Raw genomic sequence first — 25,961 nt, forward strand, 5'->3', positions numbered from 1 at the left:
ATAGAGTATAGGTAATATAATCAATAATACTGTAATAACATTGCATGGTGACAGATAACTACACTTCTCATGTTGAGTATAGCTTAACATATAGAATTGTAAATTCACTGTTACATACTTAAAATTAATAGAACACTGTATGTCAGTTATACTTCAATAAAAAAAGAAATACTAACATTAGTAAATTACAACGTACTATGTACCAGCACTTTTTATCAAATCATTTAATCTTCAAAGTATGTGAGGGTGTACTATTTTTAGAACTTAGCACAATTCTTAGTATATTGTAGGTGCTCAATAACTGTTGAATGAGTAAATTCTTATTTTACAGATACGGTGAGGCTTCAGAAGATGATTCTGGAGCTAAGAGGTAGAGATCAGACAAGTAGCTACTGTTAACACAATGGTGCCTTTGGACTGCATTTCTGTCTGAGAGTATAAATGCATATATGAAGTCTTTTTTGTTTACATGATGAATTTTTTCAAAAGCTTTCACATCTTTTCACTCAAAATGCCTGATGTCAGACAAGAATATAGAATCCACTCTTTCATTTTCATTTCTCGTTTTCCTTTTCAAGTTCTGACCTCATATTATCTATTTAAGTTAATTTTTGGGATAAAGAACAAAGTGACAAAGATTATGAAACTTATCACAAGGAAGCAAAAACTGACATTTTCCTATCCCTTTCAAGAGCCCAAACTGCCTTACCAAGACTCGAAGAGATGATGACCTCACATGCCTGTTGATTTCATCCACCCACTGATGACAGATGGAACTGGGCGAGATGATCAGAGTTGCTCTTGTTGATACTGGCTCCATTGCAACAAGACAGTGGGGACAGTAAAAAGGTTTAATCTTCAGATTCTTCTCTTCATAATTCACACATTTTGCATGTTGCCACAGATGGCATTTCAGGCACTGAACACGAGGTTTACGGTCTACTTGGTCAAGTTCACCACATATGCATTCAAAGCGATAATCAGAGGAATTACAGGGACTCAAGATAGTAGATTGTGGCACATCACCATCAGCAGGGTTTAGAGATTCAGCTTGGTCCTCAGCTGCATGTTCTTGCTTGCCTTCAAAGATACATGCACTTTTAGATGTGGCAACATCGGTAATTCCAGAGTCATTGGTAGCTGGACAGTGATCTTGTGAACTGAGATTGATATTAGGCTGACCTTTTCCCTTTTTTGTGGATGTAACAGGCTTTTTCCTGAATTTACTACGATTTCTCCGAGCCTTATAATAATAATAGTAAGGATCATCATCATCATCAGATGTGTTTGATGGCAAGTATTCAGAATCTGTGTCTTTGCTCCCTGATTTTCTGGATTCTTTCTGAATTTTCCTTGGACTCCCTACTGCCTAAGGAAAATATTATTTAATTAATTGATTTCAACATGATTACATTTCTGAAATTATATTCCCAACCTTACTTATAAGTTTTCCATAAAAGCCCAATAGTCATTCTTTGCTACCATTTTCCCAGAGGAGAATCATTCCTGATCAGTGGCTTTCAATCCGCCCTCTGTACTCTCTAGGTCTAAAAAAGGGAGGCTCCATTATGGTAAAGTAAAATTTGAAGACAATAAAAATTAGAAAGGTAGTATATTGAAATTAACTTCTTATAATTTATAGTTTGTCTAAACCAATAGAAGACTGTAGTTTTTATAATACATAAATAGACAAACTAGGATCATTATAAACATACCAAGCACTAAGACATAGCATTTAAAGAAAGTGAAAATTAATCTACTAGTTACTACAATTAGCAAATAAATTCCTTTTTTCTCCTTTCTACCGGTGTCCCTTCCTGAAATTATTTACTGAATGCCAATTCTGTGCCAGGTATAGTGCTAGATGCTGGGGATACAAATATGAGAAATACTTAACTCGTGGTCTCCGAAGGGGTCAATTGGAAATGGGAGAATAATAACAAGTGAAACGATGGTATAGGAATGTGTAAGAGGGTATGTAACAGAGGGGCTTTGACGGAGAGGTAGGCGCTAGCAATAGTGTCCTAGAAGTGATATAAGAACTGAGATTGGGGAATCCCTGGATGGCTCTCTCTCTCTCTCTCTCATGAATAAATAAATAAAATCTTAAAAAAAAAAAAAAAAAAAAGAACTGAGGAGAGGAACAGAGGAGTTGGAACACTTAAAATTAAATGAATGATTTTAATTGAAGATTTTCCTTTTGAGATGCCTGGGTGGCTCAGCGGTTGAGCATCTGCCTTTGGCTCAGGGTGTAATCCCAGTTCGAGAACTGAGTCATGCATTGGGCTCCTTGCAGGGAGCCTGCTTCTCCCTCTGCCTGTGCCTCTGCCTCTCTCTCTGTCTCTCTTGTCTTCTGTCTCTCTCATAAATAAATAATAATATTAAAAAAAATAAAGTTAGTTTATTCATTCATTTATTTATGGTAATCTCTACTCCAGAAAGTGAACTTTTCTTGTCTTCTGTCTCTCTCATAATAAATAAAATATTAAAAAAAATAAAGTTAGTTTATTCATTCATTTATTTATGGTAATCTCTACTCCAGAAAGTGAACTTTTTAATCTGCCATTTCTTTCAGAGTAGACAAGCTGGTTGTCCTAAACTTTGACTTATTGTATTAGTCTTTATCTGATTTATTTATTTAAAGTTAGTTTATTGAGCAGCCCGGGTGGCTCAGTGGTTTAGCACCTGCCTTCAGCAGGGCCTGATCCTGGAGACCCGAGATTGAGTCCCACATCAGGCTCCCTGCATGAAGCCTGCTTCTCCCTCTGCCTGTGCCTCTGCCATTCTCTCTGTCTCTCTCATGAATAAATAAAATATTAAAAAAAAAAAGTTAGTTTATTCATTCATTTATTTATGGTAATCTCTATATCCAATGCTCACGCTATTCTGATTGATTCAGTCAAGCCCCCTTTACCTGATTTAATAGCTATGTAACCAATTTTTTAAATGCAAATTTGAAATTAAGAGCCCCAAAAAGCAATTTTATAACAAAATGTAAAAATTTCCTAAGATGATATGAGAAAAATAAGAATTTATATAAAAAACTGAAAATGTATATAAAGAGCTAAGCAAATGTAAGGTATCTAATATTTTTAAACTACAGATGTTTTTAACTGCTGACAACAGCATGATGAGGATAGATCTGCTTAACTTATTTTTTTTTCTCTTTAAAAAATATATTCTTTAGAGTTATTTTAAACTCTATAATATGCTTAACCCACTAATATAATTCATCCAGTAAATATTTATTGGTTATTTGCTATGTGCCAAGCACTCTTCTCTGGGCTTAGTAAACAAAATAATAGTTCTACTCTGGTGAAACTTATATTCAGGAAGTAGAAAAGATAAGTCACAGCCATATGTGATTATTTTAGTTTGTTTTTTACCTTTAGTGTCTAAGAGCCTCAGTATCAAATGGGATCTATTCAATGCCTTCTATAAGGCATCACATACAGCAACTTAACAAATGTTCTGTTACCTGCTTTTTTGTTTTATCATATATATCCTCTTCCTTGTAATTCTTCCCCAATGTAAAAGTTCCAGAAAAACCATGGCCTTTGATCTGTTTCACAAGACCTTCAAAAATTAAACATTTCAGCATCCGTTTCAGAAGACTCCTGTTCCGCTGAACATCATATCTATATATAGAACTGACATATTTATAGATGGAAAGGATGGAAACTCCTTTTTTTCCATTCATTTCTTTCACAGCTGTCAGGATCATCACACGTGTAGCTATATGCAAAAGGATATGCTAACTCAGTCAAAATAATTAAAATCAAAAAAACAGAACACAGTTAAATGCATTGAGAACTAAGTTGAGAAAATATAAAGCAAAGATTTATTGGAGATATATTGCTTGTGTATCATCATTTTGAAGAATATGTAATAAGTTTATCTCAACACATTAATAAATTATTATAGAAATAACTTAAGGAAGAATTATTCTTTAATTTGTTAACCTTAAAAAGCAACTATCATTTAAAATTGTATTTTAAAAAACCTCTCACAATTATCTATATATATATGCTACTTAAGGGAAATAATCATTTGCTAGAAGAATTTGAAGTAACTATGACTGAGAATAAACAAAACCTGGATTAAACTGTAAGATTAAGAAATTCAAATATAAAAGACTGAATAAGAACTATCTAGACTAAAAAAAAATCAATCAAATGAAAGAATAAATCTTTACTTTTGTTAAGACTTGTAATTGACTCCATTTATACAAAGTATAAATGACTATGAAAACAATTCATAACAATTACAATATAGCTCTATACAAGGAATGAAAGAACTATCACAAAGATGACTGTAAAAAAGGTATTTTCTTTAAAGATTTCATACTTACGGGGGCACTGAACTTTTTCTTTTGGTTCAAATTCCATATTCTGGGTTTCTGTGTTTTTTACTTTTCCTCCAGAATAATGTGATGGAATGAAATAATTCACCACTTTTCCCTGATATAAACAACATTCAGTAGTCACACAGTGCTTTGTTTTCAGTAATTGGGATTGCTTATTAAAATTAACCCTCCTTCTACTAAGGAGATGCAAGAGAGTTGTAAAAAATGATGAAAGAGCTAGAATGCTATTCATACATACAAACCTTTTTTTTTTTTTTCTAATATCTCAGGGCTTACTGCTGGCCATCACTTTTAAAAACTGTTATATTATCTTAAATTACCCAAATGTTAAGTGTAGAACTTCTAAAATTACCTTTTAAAGGCTTGTTTAAGTATGGAATTAATATAGAAGTTACCGACAATTAAAACTATATATTCTAACATTTTTCTTTTTTACAATTAAATAGATATTTTCTATTCCATACTCAAATCTATAAAGTTAACTTTAACTTTGCAAATCTGACCCTATCAGAAGATCACATTATCATTAAAGTTGTGAGCACCATGGGCCCTACAAGTAATCAATTATGTCCTTAACTAGTGTGTTGATTTTAGATCTGGTTATTTGAAATTATGAGCTACATTTGTCTCGGGGCACCCTCATAAACTCTAAAATTTATATTTTTAAACACAATTATATATTTTGGAATGAGGACTTAAGAGTTTGATTCATTTAGCAATCTATTAATCAATCATTAGATTCTATGATTTACATATCTGAGATCTGTACAATTAAAAACAAATCACTCAAAAATATTTAGTGGTAATATGGAAGCTTGTAGTACTGGCAAAATATTCAATGAACTCACAGTACTTTCCTAAGAGAGCATATCCCTTTCCTAGTTGGCTAATATCACTTACAAAAACCCTGCCAGGTCACAAACATCCTATTATCTGTGCCCACTTGAAGTTAACTAATAACTTGTAAAAATCATTAGCCTCAAAGTAAACTGAAAGTGCTGGCTTAAGTGCCAAGCAAATGTTCGCCATATGATGCTCTTTGAGAACATATGTCCCCTGCTTTCTCAGCACTACAGTACTCCTCCTACCTCAGGAAGAGTGAGAGCATCTTGTTTGACATCTTGTCGAGTATGTGTCAGAATCAGAGCCAAAACCTCCACTGTCTTTCCGAGACCCATCTCATCTGCTAAGATTCCACCAAGCAACTGTGGCCCAGCATTTGGGTAATCACGGATGATGCTAAAGGAAAAAACAAGAAAAACATATCACAGGAATCTAAGTAAAAATTACACTATTCCTAAAGAAAACTGGAAGAAATCCATAAAAGTCTAAGTTTTCTTTAAAATATATCTTAGGGTGAAGCAATCTGAAACCCTAGGTCATAAATAAAGAACTGTGGTAATCAAAAAACTACCCGAGCTGACAACTAAGTCTGTAGAAACAGGAGTGGTACTGGTAAATGCCCATCATTTTTTTCTCTCCTATAAATAACAGGAAACATGTCTGCTTTCTTTTGTGTCTGTGAATAAAAAAAGAGGCCAATAACTACTGATTCACCCATTATGTTATTATATTTAATGATTCCTAAGGCTTTTATAATAGAAATTAATAATGAAAATATAAAAATTGGTCTGTAAGATAACATTTTCACTTAAAATTATCATCTCTTTGAATGTCAATAACTAAGCATCTTAAGTCTATTATATATAGCATTCATTTACTGAAAAATGAAAATTACTATTAATTTCTATTTGTTCTACTTATAAAAAAAGTAAAGATATGAAGTCTAACAGGACTTTAACTTAGTATTCCTTCTTAAAGTTATTGTCAAAACTAAAGACATATACTACCAATCTCAAACAGGTTTTCATAATATTTATTTTTAATACCAAGCACAAGAAATTTGTCTTACCAGCCTGTATATGGATTGTAGTAGAGTTTCAAATCCTCAGGTGTAACAATCTCACGCCATAAGAAGTGCAAGGCATTTTCTAAAGAAAAATATAACCATGAGAAAAGTTTCTGTTTGTCTTCTCTTCTGCTAATCACATTAAAATAAAAATAAGTTAGCAGTCAGGACACCCTTGAAAGTCACATACACCTGGAAAAGGTTAGGATCTCATTCTTTTCTTCAGATATTTTTCTTACAATTATTCTTCCTTTGCTTTAGATACCAGTATTTTTCTATATAAAGTGTTAAGACAGAAAAACAAAGTGTAGTAAATCATAGAGGATTAACAGGAAAAGAAAACTAGTATAAGTGACCAATTCCTACCCAATAAAGGAAAGTAGCTTATCCTTTATAAATCTTTCAAGAAGTTGCCTGAGTTTTTAAATAACTCAACAGACATATGCTAGTGGGTTAGTACATTAACCTAAATCAGACCTAACGTTTTACATGGGCTGAGAGGAACAGCTTACTTAACTGAGGAAAAGGTATCTTAAGACACTGAAGTAGAGAATGTATTTCAATCAAAATCTTTCACTATCCTTTCCCTTAATATTTTAAGTCATTTAAATCAACTGCCAAATTAGGAAGTATGTCTCTACCTACCAGTGAAACAGCAAGTAATTTTTTGTTGCCTTCTTTAGGGATTAATAGATGAAGTACAAATAAAGATATATAGCTTTTATAAAATGAAAAATTAAAAGATAAAAAGCTTCAATTTATGGGAGCCAGAGGGAACATAACTATTAAATGACACGAGACTGAATCAAGAAAATGCATTCTGTGGAGAAAAAGAATGGATTACTGATTCATGCAGCATAGTTGAATCTCAAAAACATTATGTTGAAAGATGTCAATTTCTCTCCTGCCTCAGGTGTCCATATTTGGCCAAACTATTTACTGTTTCAAAAACAGGCAAAACTAACTTATGATGGCAGTAGTTGCCTCCTAAAGGGGCTGAAGTAGGAGAACTGACTGGGTCATGAGGGAAGTTTCTGGAGTGACAGAAATATTTCATGTCAACATTGTAAAACAGACATAAAAGAAATAGGTAAAGTCAATTTTAATAAATTTTTAGCCTAATATAACCAATATATTATCACTTCAACATGTAATCAATATAAAAATTATTAGTGAGATGTTTGGCATCCTTTTTTGTACTATTTGAAACCTGATATATATTTTAAACTTAAAACACATAATTTAGACAGCCATTTCAAGTCTTAAGAGGCAGGGATGGCTAGTGGCTTTTGAGGAAATTTCGTTCTATGTCTTAACTGGGTCACTGGAGACACTGATGCACAGATTTGTGCAAATTTATCAAACTGTGCCCTTAAGGTCTGTGCATTTTACTGTAAGTTATATCTTAATTACTTAAAGAAAAGTTATTTCATTTTGAAGAACAAATAGTCTGTGGCACACCTCAGACCTAACAATTTCTTCAATGAATAAATTTTAAGTAAAAATACAGAATGTGAAGAGATAAAAATCTATGGATTACAGAAATTTAAGAGACAACAACTAATTCCAATGTATGAATGTTACATGGTTTCAGATCTGAATAAATTATAAGATAGAAAAAGAAATAGAGAAACAGAGAGAAAGGGGAGAAGAAAGGAAGGTATAGAAGGGAGAGATTAAGTGATATTAAGAAATTACTGGGTTTAAAAAGCCATTATAAGATATATATTTTATATCTGTTTTAAAGGAATCCTTTGTTTTAATAAAATAAACTGAAATATTACCAGATTAAGTGATATATGAAATGGTTACTTCAGAATAATTTAGAGTATGGAATGAGGGGGAGTGGGAAGAAATTTTGACTATAAATGGATATTATTTTCCAAAATTAAAAATTAAAAAAAAAAAGAATTTTGTTGGATAAAAAAGTACAAACTAGATCCTATGGGAGAAATAAGAGCTATCCATCATTAAAATAAATCTGTACAGAAAGAAAGAGATACAGTTGATACTTCACTTCCTAGAATCATACAAAAAAAAAAAAAAATCTCACCTGGTACCTGTCTCTTTAAAGATAATGAATAAAGAAGTGGTATAAATGACTCCCATAAATTTACTTTAAGGAAAACACTTAACAGATAAGATTTTATTATTTATTTTGTGGAGCAAAGAATATAAATGCAAACCCAGAAAAATTAGTTACACATCATTCTCCCACTTTGGTAAATTTGCTTTCTGTTGCTAATATCCATCATTGAATTATGAAGCCTCTTGCAGATAATTAGCAAGATTCCCATCTGATCAGGTTCCAAAAGCAATTCTTAGTTGGAAAGACATATAAAAAATGTATTGGTTTTTAAAAATTCCAATCAGGGTAGGAAAAATTAGTTCAAACACTTACAGATGAGGGAACCCACAAATTAATTTCTCTAGATTTTAATTTTAAAGAATTTCTTAAGCTATCATTTTGTTCATAGTAAAACCCATTCTACTGTTTCAATATGATTTGCTTAACAATATCCCCCATCCCAATTATCTCTCTATGATCAATTTGCCTTTCTTTAAGCATCTTATACTTGCCATTAGTAGGAGCACTTCTGAAATGCTCTTGTTGTAGCATCCAATTGACAGCCTCTCTCTGGTATGGTCTCAACACAGGAATCAAGGCAGGATGCTGGACATCCACTTGGATGGACTGTGTTTCTTGCTGATGTGTTTGCTTCACAAACTGATAGAGTTCATCAATCTCCTGTCCCTCTGGCTCACTCTCTGACTCTTCCTCATCCTCTTCCAACACATCTGTATATCCAACAATAAATATACTCAAAATAACCCAATCTACCTCTTGAAACTATAAGCAATTTTTATTCTACTATGTAGTTTTCCATCTCTGGGACTGGAAGGCCCTACCTAAATTCTTCACTGATCAAAAATCCACCCTTCAAGATAGTTCAACCTTTTCCATGGCTTTTTCTTTCTTTTTTCCCTTGGTTAGAACTAATGTTCTTCTCTGTTTCATGTAACATTCTTCTACTTTGGATATAGCGATAGATTGCAATCAATCTGACAGTGCAGTCATTTATTTGTATTTTTCCCTTGTGCACTGAACTGTAATGCAAAGGCTGTCTTTTGTTTTTATAGCTTGTCAGAGCAGCTAGCACATGCTTTGCCCATTGTAGATATTTAATAAACATTTGAATGTGAATATCTTTTGCAGTTTATAAAAGGATAATTTATTTCATTTTTACATCTTAACATAAAAAATCCATATGCAGACATAATTTTTCCCATTTTATTTCTTATGCTAAAAAAGGACAGGCATTTGGTAGCAGCAGAAGCCAACTAGGAGATAATTGCTTAAACCACTAATACAAATTTGTAAAAATATCAGATACATTTGTTGGGCATGACTGCCATTTGGAAGAAGACTGGTGCCTACTATAACATGAACAAAAATTCAAAATCTTGAATAACTGTACAAACCCACTTTAGCTTATGATTTACTTCCGAACTGTTCCAAAAAGGCCTATCTACACTTTTACAGAATGCACTTCACATGCCATAGAGTGAAGACTGTATCACAAAATACATAATTTGCTTTTTTCAACAAAAAATATGCCATACAAGATTTTCAAGATTTTATAATTAATGTCTAGTTTTATGTTAGGTTATTTCACACTTTTACTATACTTGTGTATTCTAGTACTGATAACTAAATTTAAGTTTTTCTTTGAAAAAAAGAAAGTTCAATTTGTATTATTTTTAAAAGGCAGAATAATTCTTACCATAACCTTAAAAATTCCAGATGTACTTAAAAGCATCCCTTCCAATTCTGAAACCAGAGATTTTCCTTCTTTTAAGTCAATATACAAAATGATTTATTTTTTTAGTTTTTTTTAATTAAGTAGGCTCCACACCCAACATGAGGCTTGAACTCATGACCCTGAGATCAAGAGTTGCATACTCTACCAAATGAGTCAGCCAAGCACCCCTACTTTTATTAGTATTATGAAACTTTGCAAAAGAATGTACTAAAGAAACAACTCAATGGTCAAGCTTAGAAACTGATTTCCCAAATATTCCAGTATGAAATGTTCTGTAATTTGAACCTGAAATAATGCTGACCCACCATGAGCAGGGCTTGGAGAGTTTGAGCTGTTTTTCCAGGAGTGTTGATGGGCTGCATCAAGCCATCCACACTCTCTCCTTGGGAACCAAAGGTAGACAACTCTGAAGCTGCAGTCCTGACCAAAGATGCAACATCTTGCCAAGAAACAGTAGCAAAGTTAACTGGTCTTTATGGGAAGCAGGCTCTTGAGATTATTTGTCAGACTGCAAAGGAGAGGTGGAATAAGGCCAGCCAAGAATCTCTGGCCATGACAAAATAAAAGCACAAGGATGATGCAAAAATTCTAATCAGCTTAGATCCTTTAGACTCTGACTATTGACTGCAAATATTTCTTGGGTACTTCTCTAAGCTCAGTATTTAGCAAGGAAAGACACAAATTAGTGGGGCATTTCAGATACATATAATTTTATCAGATAGTGATTTTATAGAGATTGTTTAATTTTATTATGGTTTATCATTTTTCTGCTTATTATGTATATGATTTGGGAAAACCTCCCAATTCTTAAAGTATCAGCAATTTTTAATTTACCTGGAATAACAAAATTGTATAACTTTTCCATCACTCTTTTCATAAGTTGATTGAATTTCTTCATTCTTGAATTTGCATCACTCAAAAAGTCCAGTTTCGCTAGACCACCTTCCAAAAGATAAATTCCAACCTACAAAGAATTAATCAACATAAAAATAGTTTTAATAGTCCTATACATTCTTTATGAGGACATAAAAATTTTTAACCATTACTGTTTTTAAACATATTTACAGTATTTGCTCCACAAACATTAGATACATACCTACTAAATCTCCCTCACAAATTTCAAAACTTCAATAACAAATTCATTCTACAAATGTAGTGCCTACTATGTGAGATGCACCATTCAAGTTGCTAGAAAAAAATACTTCCTAAACTGGAACTGAACTTGGGACAATGTGATAAGAATACCAATTCCACTTACCAAGTCAATGATTTTCAAACTTGATGAGTATCAAAATAATCAGTGAAGTTGGTTAAAAATGCAGATTCCCTCAGAAGATTCTGACGCATATGCCAGGGTTCTTAAGCAGTTAGGCTTGGGAATACCTATTACTAGATCAAACACTAAAATGTATAGGAAAACAGATCTTGATTGATGTAATATATCCTGATTCTTGTAAAACAATTCAGTATGAAGTTCTGTAGTCAAAATATTTGAAGTTGAATACTGGCATCGGTGTTTAAGAGTTAAAAAAACAGGCAAAGTAATTGATTTATTTAAAACCAAATGCTGTTACTTGCAATAGGAGAGAAGCCTCTATGAAATAGCCTAGATAATACAATCTTAAAACTTCCTAATGGTAAATAACTCAATAAATGCATTTTCTTTCATTTCCGTTATCCTGGACCTGATTCCATAATCACACAGAGGCTCATATTCTTTTCCTAAAGAACAAGAAGCCAACTCAGCATTATTTAGGAATGAGTAACAAAGAATATGTTTAATTATTATTTGTACTCTGCCTTGTATGCATCCAGAGTTAGCTTACTGTAACAGCAATAAACGTTTAAATATTTATAAAAATTGGGATAAGAAAACAGAATAGATCAAGGATTGGTCCATGGGGAAGGTGGGCAGAATAGATATACAAGCCACGAATTCTTATATACATGCTTATCACTGAGCCACAATTTCCTCACACACAATCAACAAGGAAAGGGAGTAAGTGGTTGCATAGTTTCATTCTCCAGGGAAGAATTAATTACAATCTAATGCTTCTAAGTTTTCTTTCCTATTATCAATTCTGAAAGTATACCAATGCAATTGCTTTTTTTTTTTTTTTTTTTTTTTTAGATTTTATTTATTTATTCATGAGAGACACAGAGAGAGAGAGAGAGGCAGAGACACAGGCAGAGGGAGAAGCAGGCTCCATGCAGGGAGCCCGACGTGGGACTCGATTCCATGTCTCCAAGATCAGGCCCTGGGCTAAAGGTGGCGCTAAGCCACTGAGCCACCCGGGCTACCTGTTTTTTTTTTTTTTAATATTTTATTTATTTATTCATGACAGACACACAGAGACAGGCAGAGACACAGGCAGAAGGAGAAGCAGGCTCCATGCAGGGTGCCTGACGTGGGACTCAATCCCGGGTCTCCAGGATCATACCCCAGGCTGAAGGCGGCACCAAACCGCTGGGCCATCGGGGCTGCCCTACAATTGCTTTTTATTTTTTTTATTTTTTATTTTTTAAAAATTTTTTAAATTTTTATTTATTTATGATAGTCACAGAGAGAGAGAGAGAGAGGCAGAGTTATAGGCAGAGGGAGAAGCAGGCTCCATGCACCGGGAGCCCGATGTGGGATTCGATCCCGGGTCTCCAGGATCGCGCCCTGGGCCAAAGGCAGGCGCCAAAGCGCTGCTCCACCCAGGGATCCCTACAATTGCTTTTTAATGCAAGAAACGCAAGACACAGATTTCAATTAAACAAAAGTGAATTTAACATTTTAGAATTTCTTTTCCTTTCAAGCTTTGGCCTGAAGGCATATTAGCCTACTTTATAGCTTATAAAGGACATCTATTTACAGCAATGCACTTGATTCTCAACATGACTATATGAAGCAAAAAGAATGTTTATTATTTATATTTTATACAGAAAGATGCTGAAATTTGAGCATTTAAATGAGTCACATAAAGATACTAGCTAGGAAATAGAAGAGCCTGAAATGAGTTATAAATTTACTCATTCATTTGCTGGAAATCTGTTCAGTATCAGGACTTTTACTAGGCTGTGAAGATAAATGATGTTGTAGTCTGCTGAAGGAGAAAAATCTAAAATGAAAGTACACTACAAGTGGTCATGGTAAAAACAAATGTGTATAGAGTATTATGGGGAAAGGGCATGTAACACAATCCATGAAATTTACAAAAAGATCTCCCTAGAGAAGTGAACTCTGAGCTGAATATTAGAGAATGCCCAGGAGTTATTAGGGAAAAGGAAGGGAAAAAACCAGGCAGAGAACCATTAAACAAAAGCAAAGATGCAGAAATATGGCCAGAAAACATGTAGGAAATAAATCAATTTGGAATTTCTGGGACAAAATAAAAAGCAGAGTGATAAAAGAAGAGGCTGGAAAGGTAGAAAAGGGCCTATCAAAGAAGAGAGTTATGTGCCGGATGACACTTGGTTCTGTAGGCAGTGAAGAACAGAATTTCATTCCATTCACATTATACTAATCCAGAGACAAAGCAGATGGAGTTGAAAAGGCAAGCAGGGCAACGGTTAAAGGACTGCTACAGGAAAAAGGAGAGATGACAAGACACTGAGAGCAGAGCTGGAAGAGTATCTTGAAAAAGGACAGCCTGGAAATGATCAGCTAGAGTATACATTTTTTACAGTTACTGAAAGCTCAAAATAAAGTACACTTTGAAACTTAATGAGAGGCTTTCTTCTGGCTTTTAGACCTTCCTTCTAAGTTAACTTCAAAATGGGATTGCCCAACACAGAAGAACCTTTAAGAGACACCATAAAAATTGAGTACCTTGATCATGTGATTTCCTTCTGGTTTTTGGTAAAGTTTTATTCTTCTCTTCTTTTGTAGCCACCCCAAATCTTCTAATATTTCACCACTGAAAGATGATTCCACTCGAATACCCTTGTCACAAGTACTAATTGGCTCATTGAGTCCTTTTTCTTGCTTCTCTACATCTTCACATTCTGAATTAACATAGATCAGGAAATGATCGCTTGACTCTGAACTCATCAGTGTAAAACTCTTTTCAGAAAAATGTTCAATTAAACTCTGTTCAGGAAGAAGCTGAAGAGTTAATTCTCCTAGAAATGCCTTCCAAGAATTATCGAAGTGATAGGGAGAAATCACGATATTCAGCTTTATAGACAAAGGAGAAAAAGTGCCACAAGTCTCTTCTTTATCGTTTGATTTTGAGATGCTCACTGCCTCCGAACACCTCTTTTTATCTTTGTGAGCCACTTCTTCCTTTAGACTATCACCTAGGATGATGCAGTGAGCAGAAGAGAAATCTGAACCAGAGCAGGGGTTCTCATCATCAGTTAGGGTGAGAGGTTCATTTCTTCTGTCTTCATGCATATTCCAATGAAGCTGCTGTTGTTTTTCCTCATCAACTCTCACTGGAGGAGCACGTTTCCTCCGGCTACTCATTTTCAAGTTTTCTTGGTTAGCAAATGTGAACTCTAGGAGACAAATGCAACAAGTAAGCATTCCAAGAGAGAATTTTGGTATTAAAGTGCTCCCAGATGAATAATTCACCATAAACTAACAGCTCACACACATAATATGAAATCTTAAAAAGATACAAAAAGCAATGGTTAATTTTTTTAAAATAAGTCAAACACAGGTTAGGTCACATTGATAATCTCATGCATCATAGAAATTCAATGGTCTTACCAGTTCTTTAATGGATAAACGTAATAGTGCATTATATAGAATAAAATACATTCTAAAAATGCATGTAATGAGCAGCATGACACTAAGGTAAATCTCTCAAATATCCTGGAAATGCTATTTGAAGAGTTTTAGTAACATTTGAACTCATCACAACAGAAATTCAATTTTGTTTTATAATCCCAACAGGTTAACAAAACTTCCCTTGACCCACACATAGCTGAAGAATTCCCGAATATATATATTTCTCTCAAAAGAAGAAAATAAAAATACAGAACATATTTCTTTTTTATGAATTGGCATAAATAAGAATAGCTGGGCAAGGAATAAGCTGGTGATGGCAACCAGGGGAAATGGAGCAAAGACAAAAGAAGAAAGAGATGAAAAAATGTAGGAAAAAGAAGAGAAAGCTTTGTCATCTCTGAAGAGGAAATTGGTCTGACACCAATTAGGCAGGGTCAAACTACACTTTTCCCAAAATAATAGCCAATTTCTATATGAAACACACAACTCAGAGGTTAAATTATGAAGTTGTAATGATGATTGATGCCTAATTCCACCTATTCTAATGATACAGCTGGGAAAAAAAAAAAGGATGTATAAACAGTTAAAATTTAGCTTCAGGGTAGTTTAAGAAATATTCTCAATTTGGAAAGTTTATGGACTGAAAGATGCAAGATGTCAAAATGTCAATTCCTAGATGTTGACCTACAAAGTAATCCTATTCAAAATCCCAATAGGCTTCCCCCTGCCCCCCAGAAACTGACAAGTAATTTTAAAATTTATATTAAAATGCCCAAGATCTAGAAGGGTCAAAATAATTTCCAAAAAGCAGAATAAAGTTGAAAGACTTACACTGATTCTAGGACTTATACTGATGGTAATTAATGTGTGGTAATGGTAATGGTATATGACATACTGATCAATGTAACAAACTAAAGCATCCTGAAATAGACCCATACATGTATGGTCAACTGATTTTTTTTAAATGATTTATTTACTATTTATTTATTTATTTATTTTAGAGAGTAAGAGTGAGCATGGGGGGGGGGGGGCTGGAGAATGGGAGAGGGAGACAATCTCAAATAGACTCCCCACTGAACGGAGAGCCTCATTTGGGGCTTGATGTCAGGACTCATGAGATAACGACCTAAGCCAAAGCCAAGAGTCGGATGTTTTAACTGACTGATCCACCCTGGCACCTGGTCAATTAATTTTTGAAAGAAATTCAAAGGCAATCTATGGGCAAAAATATTCTTTTCAATAAACAGACAGCCATATGCAAAAAAATGAACTTTGACCTTTACCTCTCACCACATATAAAAATTAACTTGCAATAGATCACCAACTGAAATACAGAAGCTAAAACTATAAAACTTCTAGAACAAAACAGGGGAGAAATTAAAGTGATATTAAATTAGGTAAAAAAAATTAAATAGGGCACAAAAACAGAATGCAAAAAATTGATAAAGTTTCAACAAAATTACATATTTTAGCACTTCAAAAGATACTGTTATAGAATGGAAATGGGAAGTCAGATGGGATGGGATGCAGTATTAGTAAAGCAAGTATCTGATGAAGGATTTGTATGTGGAATAGAAAAAAGCTCACATATCAATAGTAAGACAACCTTATGACGAAATGGAAAAAATTCTGAACATACGCTTCACCAAAGATGATCTACGAGTGCCAAATAAGCACATGAGAATGTCTTCGCCATCATCAGTCATTAAGGCAATGCAAATTCAACCTACAATCCATGACAGGAAACTATGTATGTATGTATGTACTAGAATGGTTAAAATTTAAAAGACTGAAGAGGTAGAGCAACTAAAACTGAACTCTCAAACATGAGGAAAAGTCTATCAATTTTCTTACAAAATGAAATACAAACTTTCTGTGCAGCCTAGTAATCCTACTCCTAGATATTTACCAAAGAGAAATAAAAACATAGATTTACAAAAAAGATTTAAACTTGAATGTTAATAGCAATTTTAACAAAAGCCAAAAATGGAAACAGTCCATTGCCTGGTAAATGGATAAACAGGGGGATATTTCTTGATAACCTACTGATACAATATACAATGAGATGGATGAATTAAAAAAAAAAATGGATGAATTTTTAAAGCATTGTGCTAAGTGAAGGAAGCCAGATGTGTAAGACCTTATATGATTCTATTTATGTAAAATTCTAGAAAAGGCAAAAACCTACTGATCGAAAGTCAGTGAGTGGTTACTAAAGCAGAGGAAGTGGGAAAAAGTGGACTGATGGCATGGAGCAGGAGAGAAAGTTTTGGGATGACAGAAATGTTCAACTGGTATTTACGTAATTGTATATACTTGTCAAAACTCATCATGGTACACTTAACATTGCTGGATTTTACTATATGTAAATTATACCTTAATAAAGCTGATTTTAAAAGTGCAAACAAAAATGAGATGAAGAAAAGACTTAAAATTAGAAGAGAGGGCAGCCGGGTGGCTCAGCGGTTTAGCGCTGCCTTCAGCCCAGGGTGTGATCCTGGAGACGCAGGACTGAGTCCCATGTTGGGCTCCTTCCATGGAGCCTGCTTCTCCCTCTGCCTGTATCTCTGCCTCTCTCTCTCTCTCTCTCTCTCTCTGCGTGTCTCTCATGAATAAATAAATAAAATCTTAAAAAAAAAATTAGAGGAGAATGCAGTGCCTGGGTGGCTCAGTCAGTTGGTTAACCACTTGCCTTCAGATCAGGTCACGATCCCAGGGTCCTGGGATCAAGCCCTGAGTCAAGCGCCTTGCTCCATGGGGAGTCCGTTTCTCCCTCTGCCTCTGCTACCCTCGCCCCAGCTTGTGTTCTCTTTCTCTCTCTCTCAAATAAATAAACAAAATCCTAAAAAAATAAAATTATAAGAGAATATTAAGAACAGCTTTATTCTGGGACGCCTGGGTGGCTCAGTGGTTGAGCATCTGCCTTTGGCTCAGGGCATGATCCTGGGATCCTGGGATGGAGTCCCCACGGGGAGCCTGTTTCTCTTTGCCTATGTCTTAGCCTCTCTCTGTGTGTCTCTCATTTATAAGTAAATAAATAAAAATCTTTTTTTAAACAAAGAACATTTTTATTCTAATTAACTTGAAAATTCTAGAAAAAATGAGTAATTTACTGACAAAATATAAATGGATAATTAATTCTCTTAGTAGTCACACTGCATGTGGCTTTTTAACTTTAAATAAGCTTAAATAGCATCATAAACTCAGCTCCTCAATCTCACTAGCCACACTTTTAAGCACTTAACAGTCATATGTGAACAGTGGCTACTATACTAGACGGTGCAAATATAAGACATTCTCAAAACTGCAAAAAGGTTAGCAAGTATCATGAGAATTCCATTTCCTTAGCCAGTGCCTGCTTTATGAATCTGCAAGTAATAAACTGTAAACAATCTCTTACTATGGTTAAGTATAAGAACCTTATCTTGTCTATGATCTTGGAAGAATAATACTGGAAGCCCCCAATAACCTATGTGTTTATCTTTGTCCAGTTCTTATCAGAACATAGGTTAGAATACTGGAATTTGGTCATTCTGCTAGAACTCTGAAAAGTTCGGCTATATCAACTTATTAGTTGATTATGGCCACAAATAATGCCAGATAACATTGTACAGCACTCCAAAGCTCAATATCTTAAGAAAGCAATCATTTAATCTCACAGATCTGCAGGTTAGCTGGTTAGCTGAGGGTTGGCTGATGTAGGTGAGGTTTCTGGAGGAGCAGTTCAACCCTGCTTATAATGTAGTTCTCATTTTCCTCCTAGGACCAGTAAAGCAACTCCCAAATATACTTATCACCATAGCTGAAGGGTAACAGTGTAAATCCAATCACACAAGTACTTTTTAAAGTGTGGTCACAGCAAAAGTACAAGGTTCCACAAAATAAATAAAGCAAGTCACAGTAACGGACCAAACTGAAGAGGGAGGGTAATGTACCATACTTCTCTACCGGGTAGAACTGCTAATGGCAGAGTGTGGATATGAGGCGGCAGTGGTGGTGATGGTGGGTTAGATAATTTATTACCAACAATAATGCTAATATTAAAAACATGGCAATTATGAATTGTTAACTCTAAAAGACCCAAAAGGAACTAGCTATAGAGTCTCACAGCTGCAAAGCAATGGCTTACAGGAGAAAAGATTCTAATTCTAGCTTTGGCATTTACTGTGTGCACAGAGAGTTATCTAACTAACCTCTCTGTGCGAGTTTTCTCATTTCTAAGATGGGGATGATAGGATTATCCTTAGAAATAATATAAGTGCCATAATACAGTTAACAGAAGTTTAGCATACATTCAATGAGCAGTAACTGCTAATCACCACCATCTTTGAAACTATAAATTATATATTCTAATAACCAAGCTGTAATGTGGTAGGATGGAGGACCATGCATCTGTGTGTCTCAAACTTGACTGCACATTAGAATCATCTGGGGGAACTTTAAAAAATCTTGATGCCCAAGTTCTACGCTAGCCAATTAAACCAGAACTGAACATACATTCATGATTAAAAAAAAAAAAATCTTATTTAGATTCTTTTTTTTTTTTTTAAAGATTTTATTTATTTATTCATGAGAGACAGAGAGAGAGAGAAAGAGGTAGAGACACAGGCTCCACACATGGAGCCTGATGTGGGACTCAATCCCAGCCCTCCAGGACCAGGCCCTGGGCCAAAGGCAGGTGCTAAACCTCTGAGCCACCCAGGGATCCCAGATTGACTCTTTTCTTAAGGGATTTCTATCCAGGGATAACTTCTTGAACCAAGAAGATGTTATTTGATCAAAACTACTTATAATCATAATGTTAATTGGCAGCTAATAAGTCAAGTACCAGTAAAATTCTATAGATTTCTAATCATATTCCAAATCCTTCTTCTGGTTTTCTATACACTACCTGAGTCCCATTTTTGATTATTCTACTTCTTATTCCTCCTCCTTAAATATCAGAGTTTGGGTAAAACATGTTTATTTGAGGTTTTAAAATAGGAACCACATCTTAATTGTCCTACATTTAAGTGTAAAAAGCCTTTTGCTTGAAATGCTCTCTCATACTTTTTCTACCTGTTGCTGTTCCAATCTTCCCCAGAAAACCTTCCACCACCAGGCATGCTGAGTTAAGGGCCATTCCTCCCTGATCCCAACTGCTGTACTGTTCTAACTGTATGACTTTGAAGGCTATGACAGCTGGGCAGGAATGGTATCCTATTCACCATTGTACCCCCAATGCCAGCATGGAATTGATATTCAAAACAAGGTGAAACAAATATCTCTAATTCCCCAAATACCAAATATCCTCCCTCTTAAGTACTATGTTCGTTTTTAGACAAGAGTCTCTTAACCACATTCTAGAAGATTACAAGTAATGTGAAACTATTCTTTACTATTTCTGGCCCTGAATGAGACAGAGAAAACTGACTGACCCATACCTTCAAGAGAAAACAAAGACAGATTTTTAGAAAAATAAACATAAAATGTTAAGTTACTAAGACAATATGACAAACGATTACTAAACTTTGATTTAGATTTTTTTTCCCTCCAAATTATTATCTCTTCATTAAAAGACACATACAAATCCTGACTTAAAACAATTCCATGGTAGGCCTGGATTTAGAATTTAAGAACAGTAAGTGTACATCTGCCACACTGCTGCCCAAGGTGAGCCTTATGCAAGCAAAGCCCAGTCACCACGGATTAGTGAGAAGCTTTTAATGATCTAGCATTATCACAATGTTTCTGTAGCAATGACTTCAGCAAGATGAGAGTGTTTTCATCTATTGAACCCCAAAATGTGTCAGTCACATAAACTTGAAAAATGCCCTCAAAAAGAAGGCATTTTTCACCAGTACATTCTCTTCCTCCAAATCTTTGTAGCCTGAACTTTTAATAAAAGATTTAATAGGGGATCCCTGGGTGGCGCAGCGGTTTAGCGCCTGCCTTTGGCCCAGGGCGCGATCCTGGAGACCTGGGATCGAATCCCACGTCAGGCTCCCGGTGCATGGAGCCTGCTTTCCCTCTGCCTGTGTCTCTGCCTCTCTCTCTCTCTCTCTCTCTCACTGTGTGACTATCATAAATAAATAAATAAGTAAGTAAATAAATAAATAAATAAAATAAAATAAAAAGATTTAATAATTCTGCAAGTGGAGTTCTTAGGCTTGGGCCAAAAGAGGACATATACATAGTAGCATCTTTCAAAAGTAAACTATTTTATTGTCAACTGCTAGCTTATTGGCTAATTCGACTTGGGAAGATCTAGCAAGCACAGGTTACGCAGTCCATACACACGTCTCTCAGTAATGCTCAGCATCATTTCTGATTATAAACCAGAGGGTCTTTCTGGTGACAGTACAGATGTTATGCATCATTTCTATTAATAGACGTTTCAACATCTTGCTACCATCCAATAAAAACAATTTTAAGTAGCTGTAATTACTTTAAAAAGATGTTTTGTTCAGTTAAAGAGTTAAAGTAATTTAAATACACGTAGGAAAACATCGAACATCTAGTATTTCTACCTCCTGGGTCATGTAAAGTCACTTAGAAAAAAACAGCACGAGCTTAATGGCCATTAATTACTAGTGCTATGTCTGAAAGTGACAATCATCAAATAAGGTATCTTTGCTCATCAAATAATGTATCTTTGTTCATCAACCTAGCAACGACCACGGAGTCAAAATGCACAACGTACAAGGATGGTTTTGAGGGCGAATGTAATTCATCGGACTCCAAAGGTAACTGAGAACTTTCAGACTAACTTGGAAGCCTCGCCTCCCCTTTACCGCATTACAACCCCGAGCACCACCGCTAGGCAGCGGCCGGGATCCAGTCTCCAGGGGCGTGTGCCCGACGAACGCGGATACCCACTCGGTTTTCCTCCGAAACTCAAGAGCGGTTCACGGAGTCTGAGCTGGGCTGTCAGCGCCGCATCACTCGCAGCAGGCCGGGCAAACAAGCCACCCGCGAGGCCGAGGAGCGCGACGCCGGTCCCTCGGACGCTCGGTCTGAACACCGCAGGCCCCAGCCCCCGGGGAGAAGCACAGCCTCCTTCCCCACGGCCCTACCTTCCCCCGGGGGAGCCGCAGCGGTCCAGCGGCCCCCAAGCCTGGGATGGGAAAGGGTCCGAGAGACTCGCGCAGTCCGAGAGACTCCCTTTCAGCCCTTTAGCTTCCCGGGCTCCGGAACAACAGTCTTCCCTCCCGGGGACCTCCGTCTCCGAGTGGAGGCGTCTACCGTGCCCGACCTCTGACCCCTGACCCTCCAGCACCCAAGCGCCTACCTAGGCTGGTTCTCTAAGCCTCTTGAACCGCTCTGCACCGCAGGTCACGGGCATGCATTCGCCACCCACCGAACACCAGCTTAAGACGGGCACGCGCGCTTTATGCTGGTTTGTGTCGGGGTTCCCGGGGGGCCCAGAAACCACAGCGCCCAGCTGCCGGGTGCGCGCTGGAGCGTGGGGTCAAGGCGGACGCGCACGTCGGAGCGCCCCGCCCCTTTTCTCCGGTGATGGCTTCATAAGTCGCTTCTGCGCAAGTCCACACGGTGAAAGTCTAGCGGAGGATACAGTTGGAATCTCGCGATAGCGCTGCCCCACATTAGGAGTTCAGGATTGGTTGGAACCTCTAAGCGGGAGGCGGGGCCCTGCGCAGAGTATCAGGTGTGGGCGGGGCTCCGCTGGGAGCCTGGGATGGGAGCTAGTTGGTGGCTTTAGGGACCTGGCCGGCGAGAGCTCTGCAAACGCACCTCTTTTATTCCTTCTAGAAAGCAGAGTCTGAGCACCGATGAAGCTTAGCTCTTTCAGGAAAGTTATTTTAAAAGACTTTTCAGGGGAAAATGAGTATACAATTTAAGAGGAGGAAAGAAAAACTGCATGTATTGTGTGAGTCTGGCTTTCTAATATCTTTTTTTTTTTTTTTCCCCCCCCCGCCTCGCTGAGAGGAAGCCTCTTTCTCACCGATGTAGACTTAAGTTTAGTTAACTTTGGAATAACTCTGAGAGGCTTCAGGGTCAAGAACTCGTAAAATGATCCTCAGGAAGCGTCAGGCACTCAATGATGAATGAGTACCTAGTAAGGATTCAGCATTATGCCAAAAAGGGGCATCTTAGGTCTCAAAGTTCTTGCCTAGGAGAACATCCGTTGTAGCTGCAGAGACAGGTCAGAGCGGTCCATAGCCTACCCAGTACAGAGCTTTATCACAGACCTCTAAACTTGAAGCCATTTACATCAACTAAATCCTGTAAAGTTTGCTGGAAATCAGTTACCTTCCCCCAGGCTTCATGAGGCAAGTTGAAAAATTAATACTACCTCTCTGATTTTGCCTCGTTTTATTTTTTCCTTTTCCCTCCTATGATCTTGTTTTGTTTCCCATGTGGGTGAGAGCATATGATAATTGCCTTCCTCTAATTGACTTACTTTGCTTAGGAGACAAACCTTGAGGCTCTTAAGCAATGAGGGTTGCTGGAGAGGAGGGGAATGGAGGACTGGAGTAACTGGGTAATGGGCATTAAAGAGGGCACCTGATGTACAGAGCACTGGGTATTGTATGAGACTGATGAATCACTGACTTCTACAAATGAAAGCAATAATACATTATTACTTAATTGAATTTAAATAAAAATAAAAAGATAAAAGAATAATAGCAAAGAAAAGTAGGAAAAGTAATATTAATGCTGGAGCAATGGGTGAGCAGAGTCCTTCAATGAAGAACTGATCATGTTAGTAAATACAAGAGGAGGGATCCTTTCTTTAGGAAGTATAATTTGAAAAGCATTTAAATGTATATTGAACTGTAAAGTGTTATGTTTGGTAGTTTCATGTCACTTCTTACCATTGGAGCAGAGAATTAATTAAGCTCATAGTTTTCTTTGAGCCCGTCTGGTGCCAGGCAAAATTAATTAATTAATTAATGATTTTTCCAGAGAGAATACATTTTAATCTGCTCTAGAGTAGTGAATGACATAGCATCATTAGAGATATTCAAGGCTCCCTTGCTAACCCTGGGAGCAAGGGACTAACAGGAAACTAACGATGTCCTGCCCTGGGTCAGAAGCAAAGAACAAGATATACATACATACATAGAACAAAATAGAATAATATGCAACTGAATACAAAATAAAACATGCATTTTGGACCTGTGGTATGCACATTTGTGTAGTATAAGGGGATGTAATGGAGAAGTGAGCTACCTAATCTGCCCAGCCCACTGCAAAATGAAAAATTATTAAGAATTCCAAGATGGCAACAGGCAGCAAACCTTTGTGGCAGAGCACCACACCTGGGAGGGCCCTTCTGAGGTCAGGGCCCTGTACACCTGCACAGTCACACACCTGAACCCCATCCTGGCAGGGAGGATAAAGATTAGAATTCATCTCCACAGACCACCTGTTTCCTGAGTGATCTCACTAGGCTAAAGCTATAGATTCAGTTCTTTTTTTTTTTAAATTTTTTATTGGTGTTCAATTTACTAACATACAGAATAACCCCCAGTGCCCGTCACCCATTCACTCCCACCCCCTGCCCTCCTCCCCTTCTACCACCCCTAGTTCGTTTCCCAGAGTTAGCAGTCTTTACGTTCTGTCTCCCTTTCTGATATTTCCCACACATTTCTTCTCCCTTCCCTTATAGATTCAGTTCTTTTTGGGAAAGGTAACTTTATTGTAGCCACACTCTAATTCAAATTTCTTTTGGAAATGAATAAATTGTTCTTAAGGAGGAGGACTGGTTGAGAGAGAATAGGTGAATTAATACAAACTTAACTCCCTTTCTGGTACAAACAGGATAGCTGATGATTTATGGATAGAACTTTCTATTTTGCAAAGCACTTTTGGGTTCATTTTTCTATTTGATTCTTAAAATGATAATATGAGGTATTTAAAATTCTCATTTTACAGAAGAGGATTCTGAGAGAAAAATTTGATGATTTGCCACTGTTTAGCTCTGAGAGAAAAGAGGATATAGAACTCCTCTTGACTACTCAATCTAGGCTGTTGCTTCTTACTACTAAGTCATGTATTTGTCTATCAAATAAAAATCAACAATTGACCCCCAAACTTCCTAGGTTGGCATGGGAAAAATGAAGGCAAGAAGTTTATAATTATTTGGTGACACAGGGCTGTATATATTAACAATAAGGATCAGTCAGGTCCAGGACTGTTTTTTTTTCCCCTTAAATAGGTCATTAATAAAATTACTTGAGAAGTTTATTCCATATTGTACTTACTTTTGCCTGCTCCGTGAAAGTGAAGATGATGGCCACTCAGTATGGTTGAGGCTTGCCAAAGATGACTCTTTTGCTTTTTCCTCTACTACCAACCTGTCTTGGGACTGCTTTTCCTCCTCCTGACAAAATGAAAGTATTAGGATAAAGTCACTATTCCAGAATGAATTGCAATGCCCAAAGCCATTGTTAAAAATCTGTGTAGTTCTAACAGAGAGTGGGAGAAAGAAACAGTCGTGCAAAATTGGTGCTGGCAGGGGTGATCCGCTGTGTGTGAGGGAGTGTATGCCAGGTCAAACAAACAAAAACTGATATCAGGAGGATTGGGCATGTTTTGCTGTAGTATGAGCAGGATATGTTGCAGGGCAGGAGGTGTGTGACCTCAACACAAATCTTCATGTGTAGAACTTCACAGCTTTTCTTCAGCCTAGCTGTGGATAGATGTAATTGTTAATTTTCACTTAAAAATTTCCGTGATTATTTACAGGTTGGATTTATTTCAAACTCCAAAGTTATGTCTCACCTGCTGCAAACTCAACCTGAAAACTGAAAATTCAAGCTGTGTGCCTTCTGTCTCTCACAAATTATAAAGCAAAATTTGTAATCTGTACACAAAATGCTGCGCTGGACATGAATTTATAAGGAGAAAGTAATTCACTATTTCTAAGTGTTTGTTTTGGTTGTTAATAAAATGATACTTATAAACTAGGTAAAAGCACGGAGGAAGTTGAAGCTGAGTTCGTTGGGTAAAGAAAGATTGAGACACATATTCAGTGTTTCTCAATGAAGATGACATAATCTGTATCATTGGTCCCTTTCTCAGCACCTCCCACACTCTCCATTCCCATTGTTACTTTTTGCTAATATTTTTTTCCAACCAGTTTTGTCAATAGGGCCTCCAAGCATCAAGCAACAGGAATATTGTAGGTGATTC

The 25,961-nt window shown here is 36.3% G+C and overlaps 1 protein-coding gene and 1 long non-coding RNA gene across 4 annotated transcripts in view; one reads left to right on the forward strand and one right to left on the reverse strand.

Annotated features, from left to right (window-relative positions):
- Positions 1-22,292, reverse strand: part of SHPRH (SNF2 histone linker PHD RING helicase) — a 94,648-nt gene extending 72,356 nt beyond the window's left edge. The window contains exons 1-9 of one of the 3 annotated variants that reach the window (XM_072826840.1): positions 22,090-22,292; positions 13,914-14,584; positions 10,934-11,063; positions 8,856-9,074; positions 6,279-6,357; positions 5,455-5,605; positions 4,352-4,460; positions 3,479-3,735; positions 710-1,369 (exon numbers count right to left, since the gene is read on the reverse strand). In XM_072826840.1, coding sequence (XP_072682941.1) covers positions 710-1,369; positions 3,479-3,735; positions 4,352-4,460; positions 5,455-5,605; positions 6,279-6,357; positions 8,856-9,074; positions 10,934-11,063; positions 13,914-14,552 — 2,244 coding nt within the window. In that variant the 5' untranslated portion in view covers positions 14,553-14,584; positions 22,090-22,292. Of the gene's footprint in view, positions 1-709; positions 1,370-3,478; positions 3,736-4,351; positions 4,461-5,454; positions 5,606-6,278; positions 6,358-8,855; positions 9,075-10,933; positions 11,064-13,913; positions 14,585-21,677; positions 22,059-22,089 lie in introns of those variants that run through there. The other 2 variants (XM_072826846.1, XM_072826849.1) reach the window with 2 other exon arrangements.
- LOC140633798 (uncharacterized) lies at positions 21,838-25,745 on the forward strand. Its single transcript, XR_012031400.1, has 2 exons — positions 21,838-22,689; positions 25,515-25,745. It is a non-coding gene; the product is annotated as an uncharacterized lncRNA (long non-coding RNA).
- Positions 25,746-25,961: the final 216 nt, after the last annotated feature.

This window comes from Canis lupus, chromosome 1 (assembly GCF_048164855.1).
Source record: "Canis lupus baileyi chromosome 1, mCanLup2.hap1, whole genome shotgun sequence".
Lineage (NCBI taxonomy): Eukaryota > Metazoa > Chordata > Mammalia > Carnivora > Canidae > Canis > Canis lupus.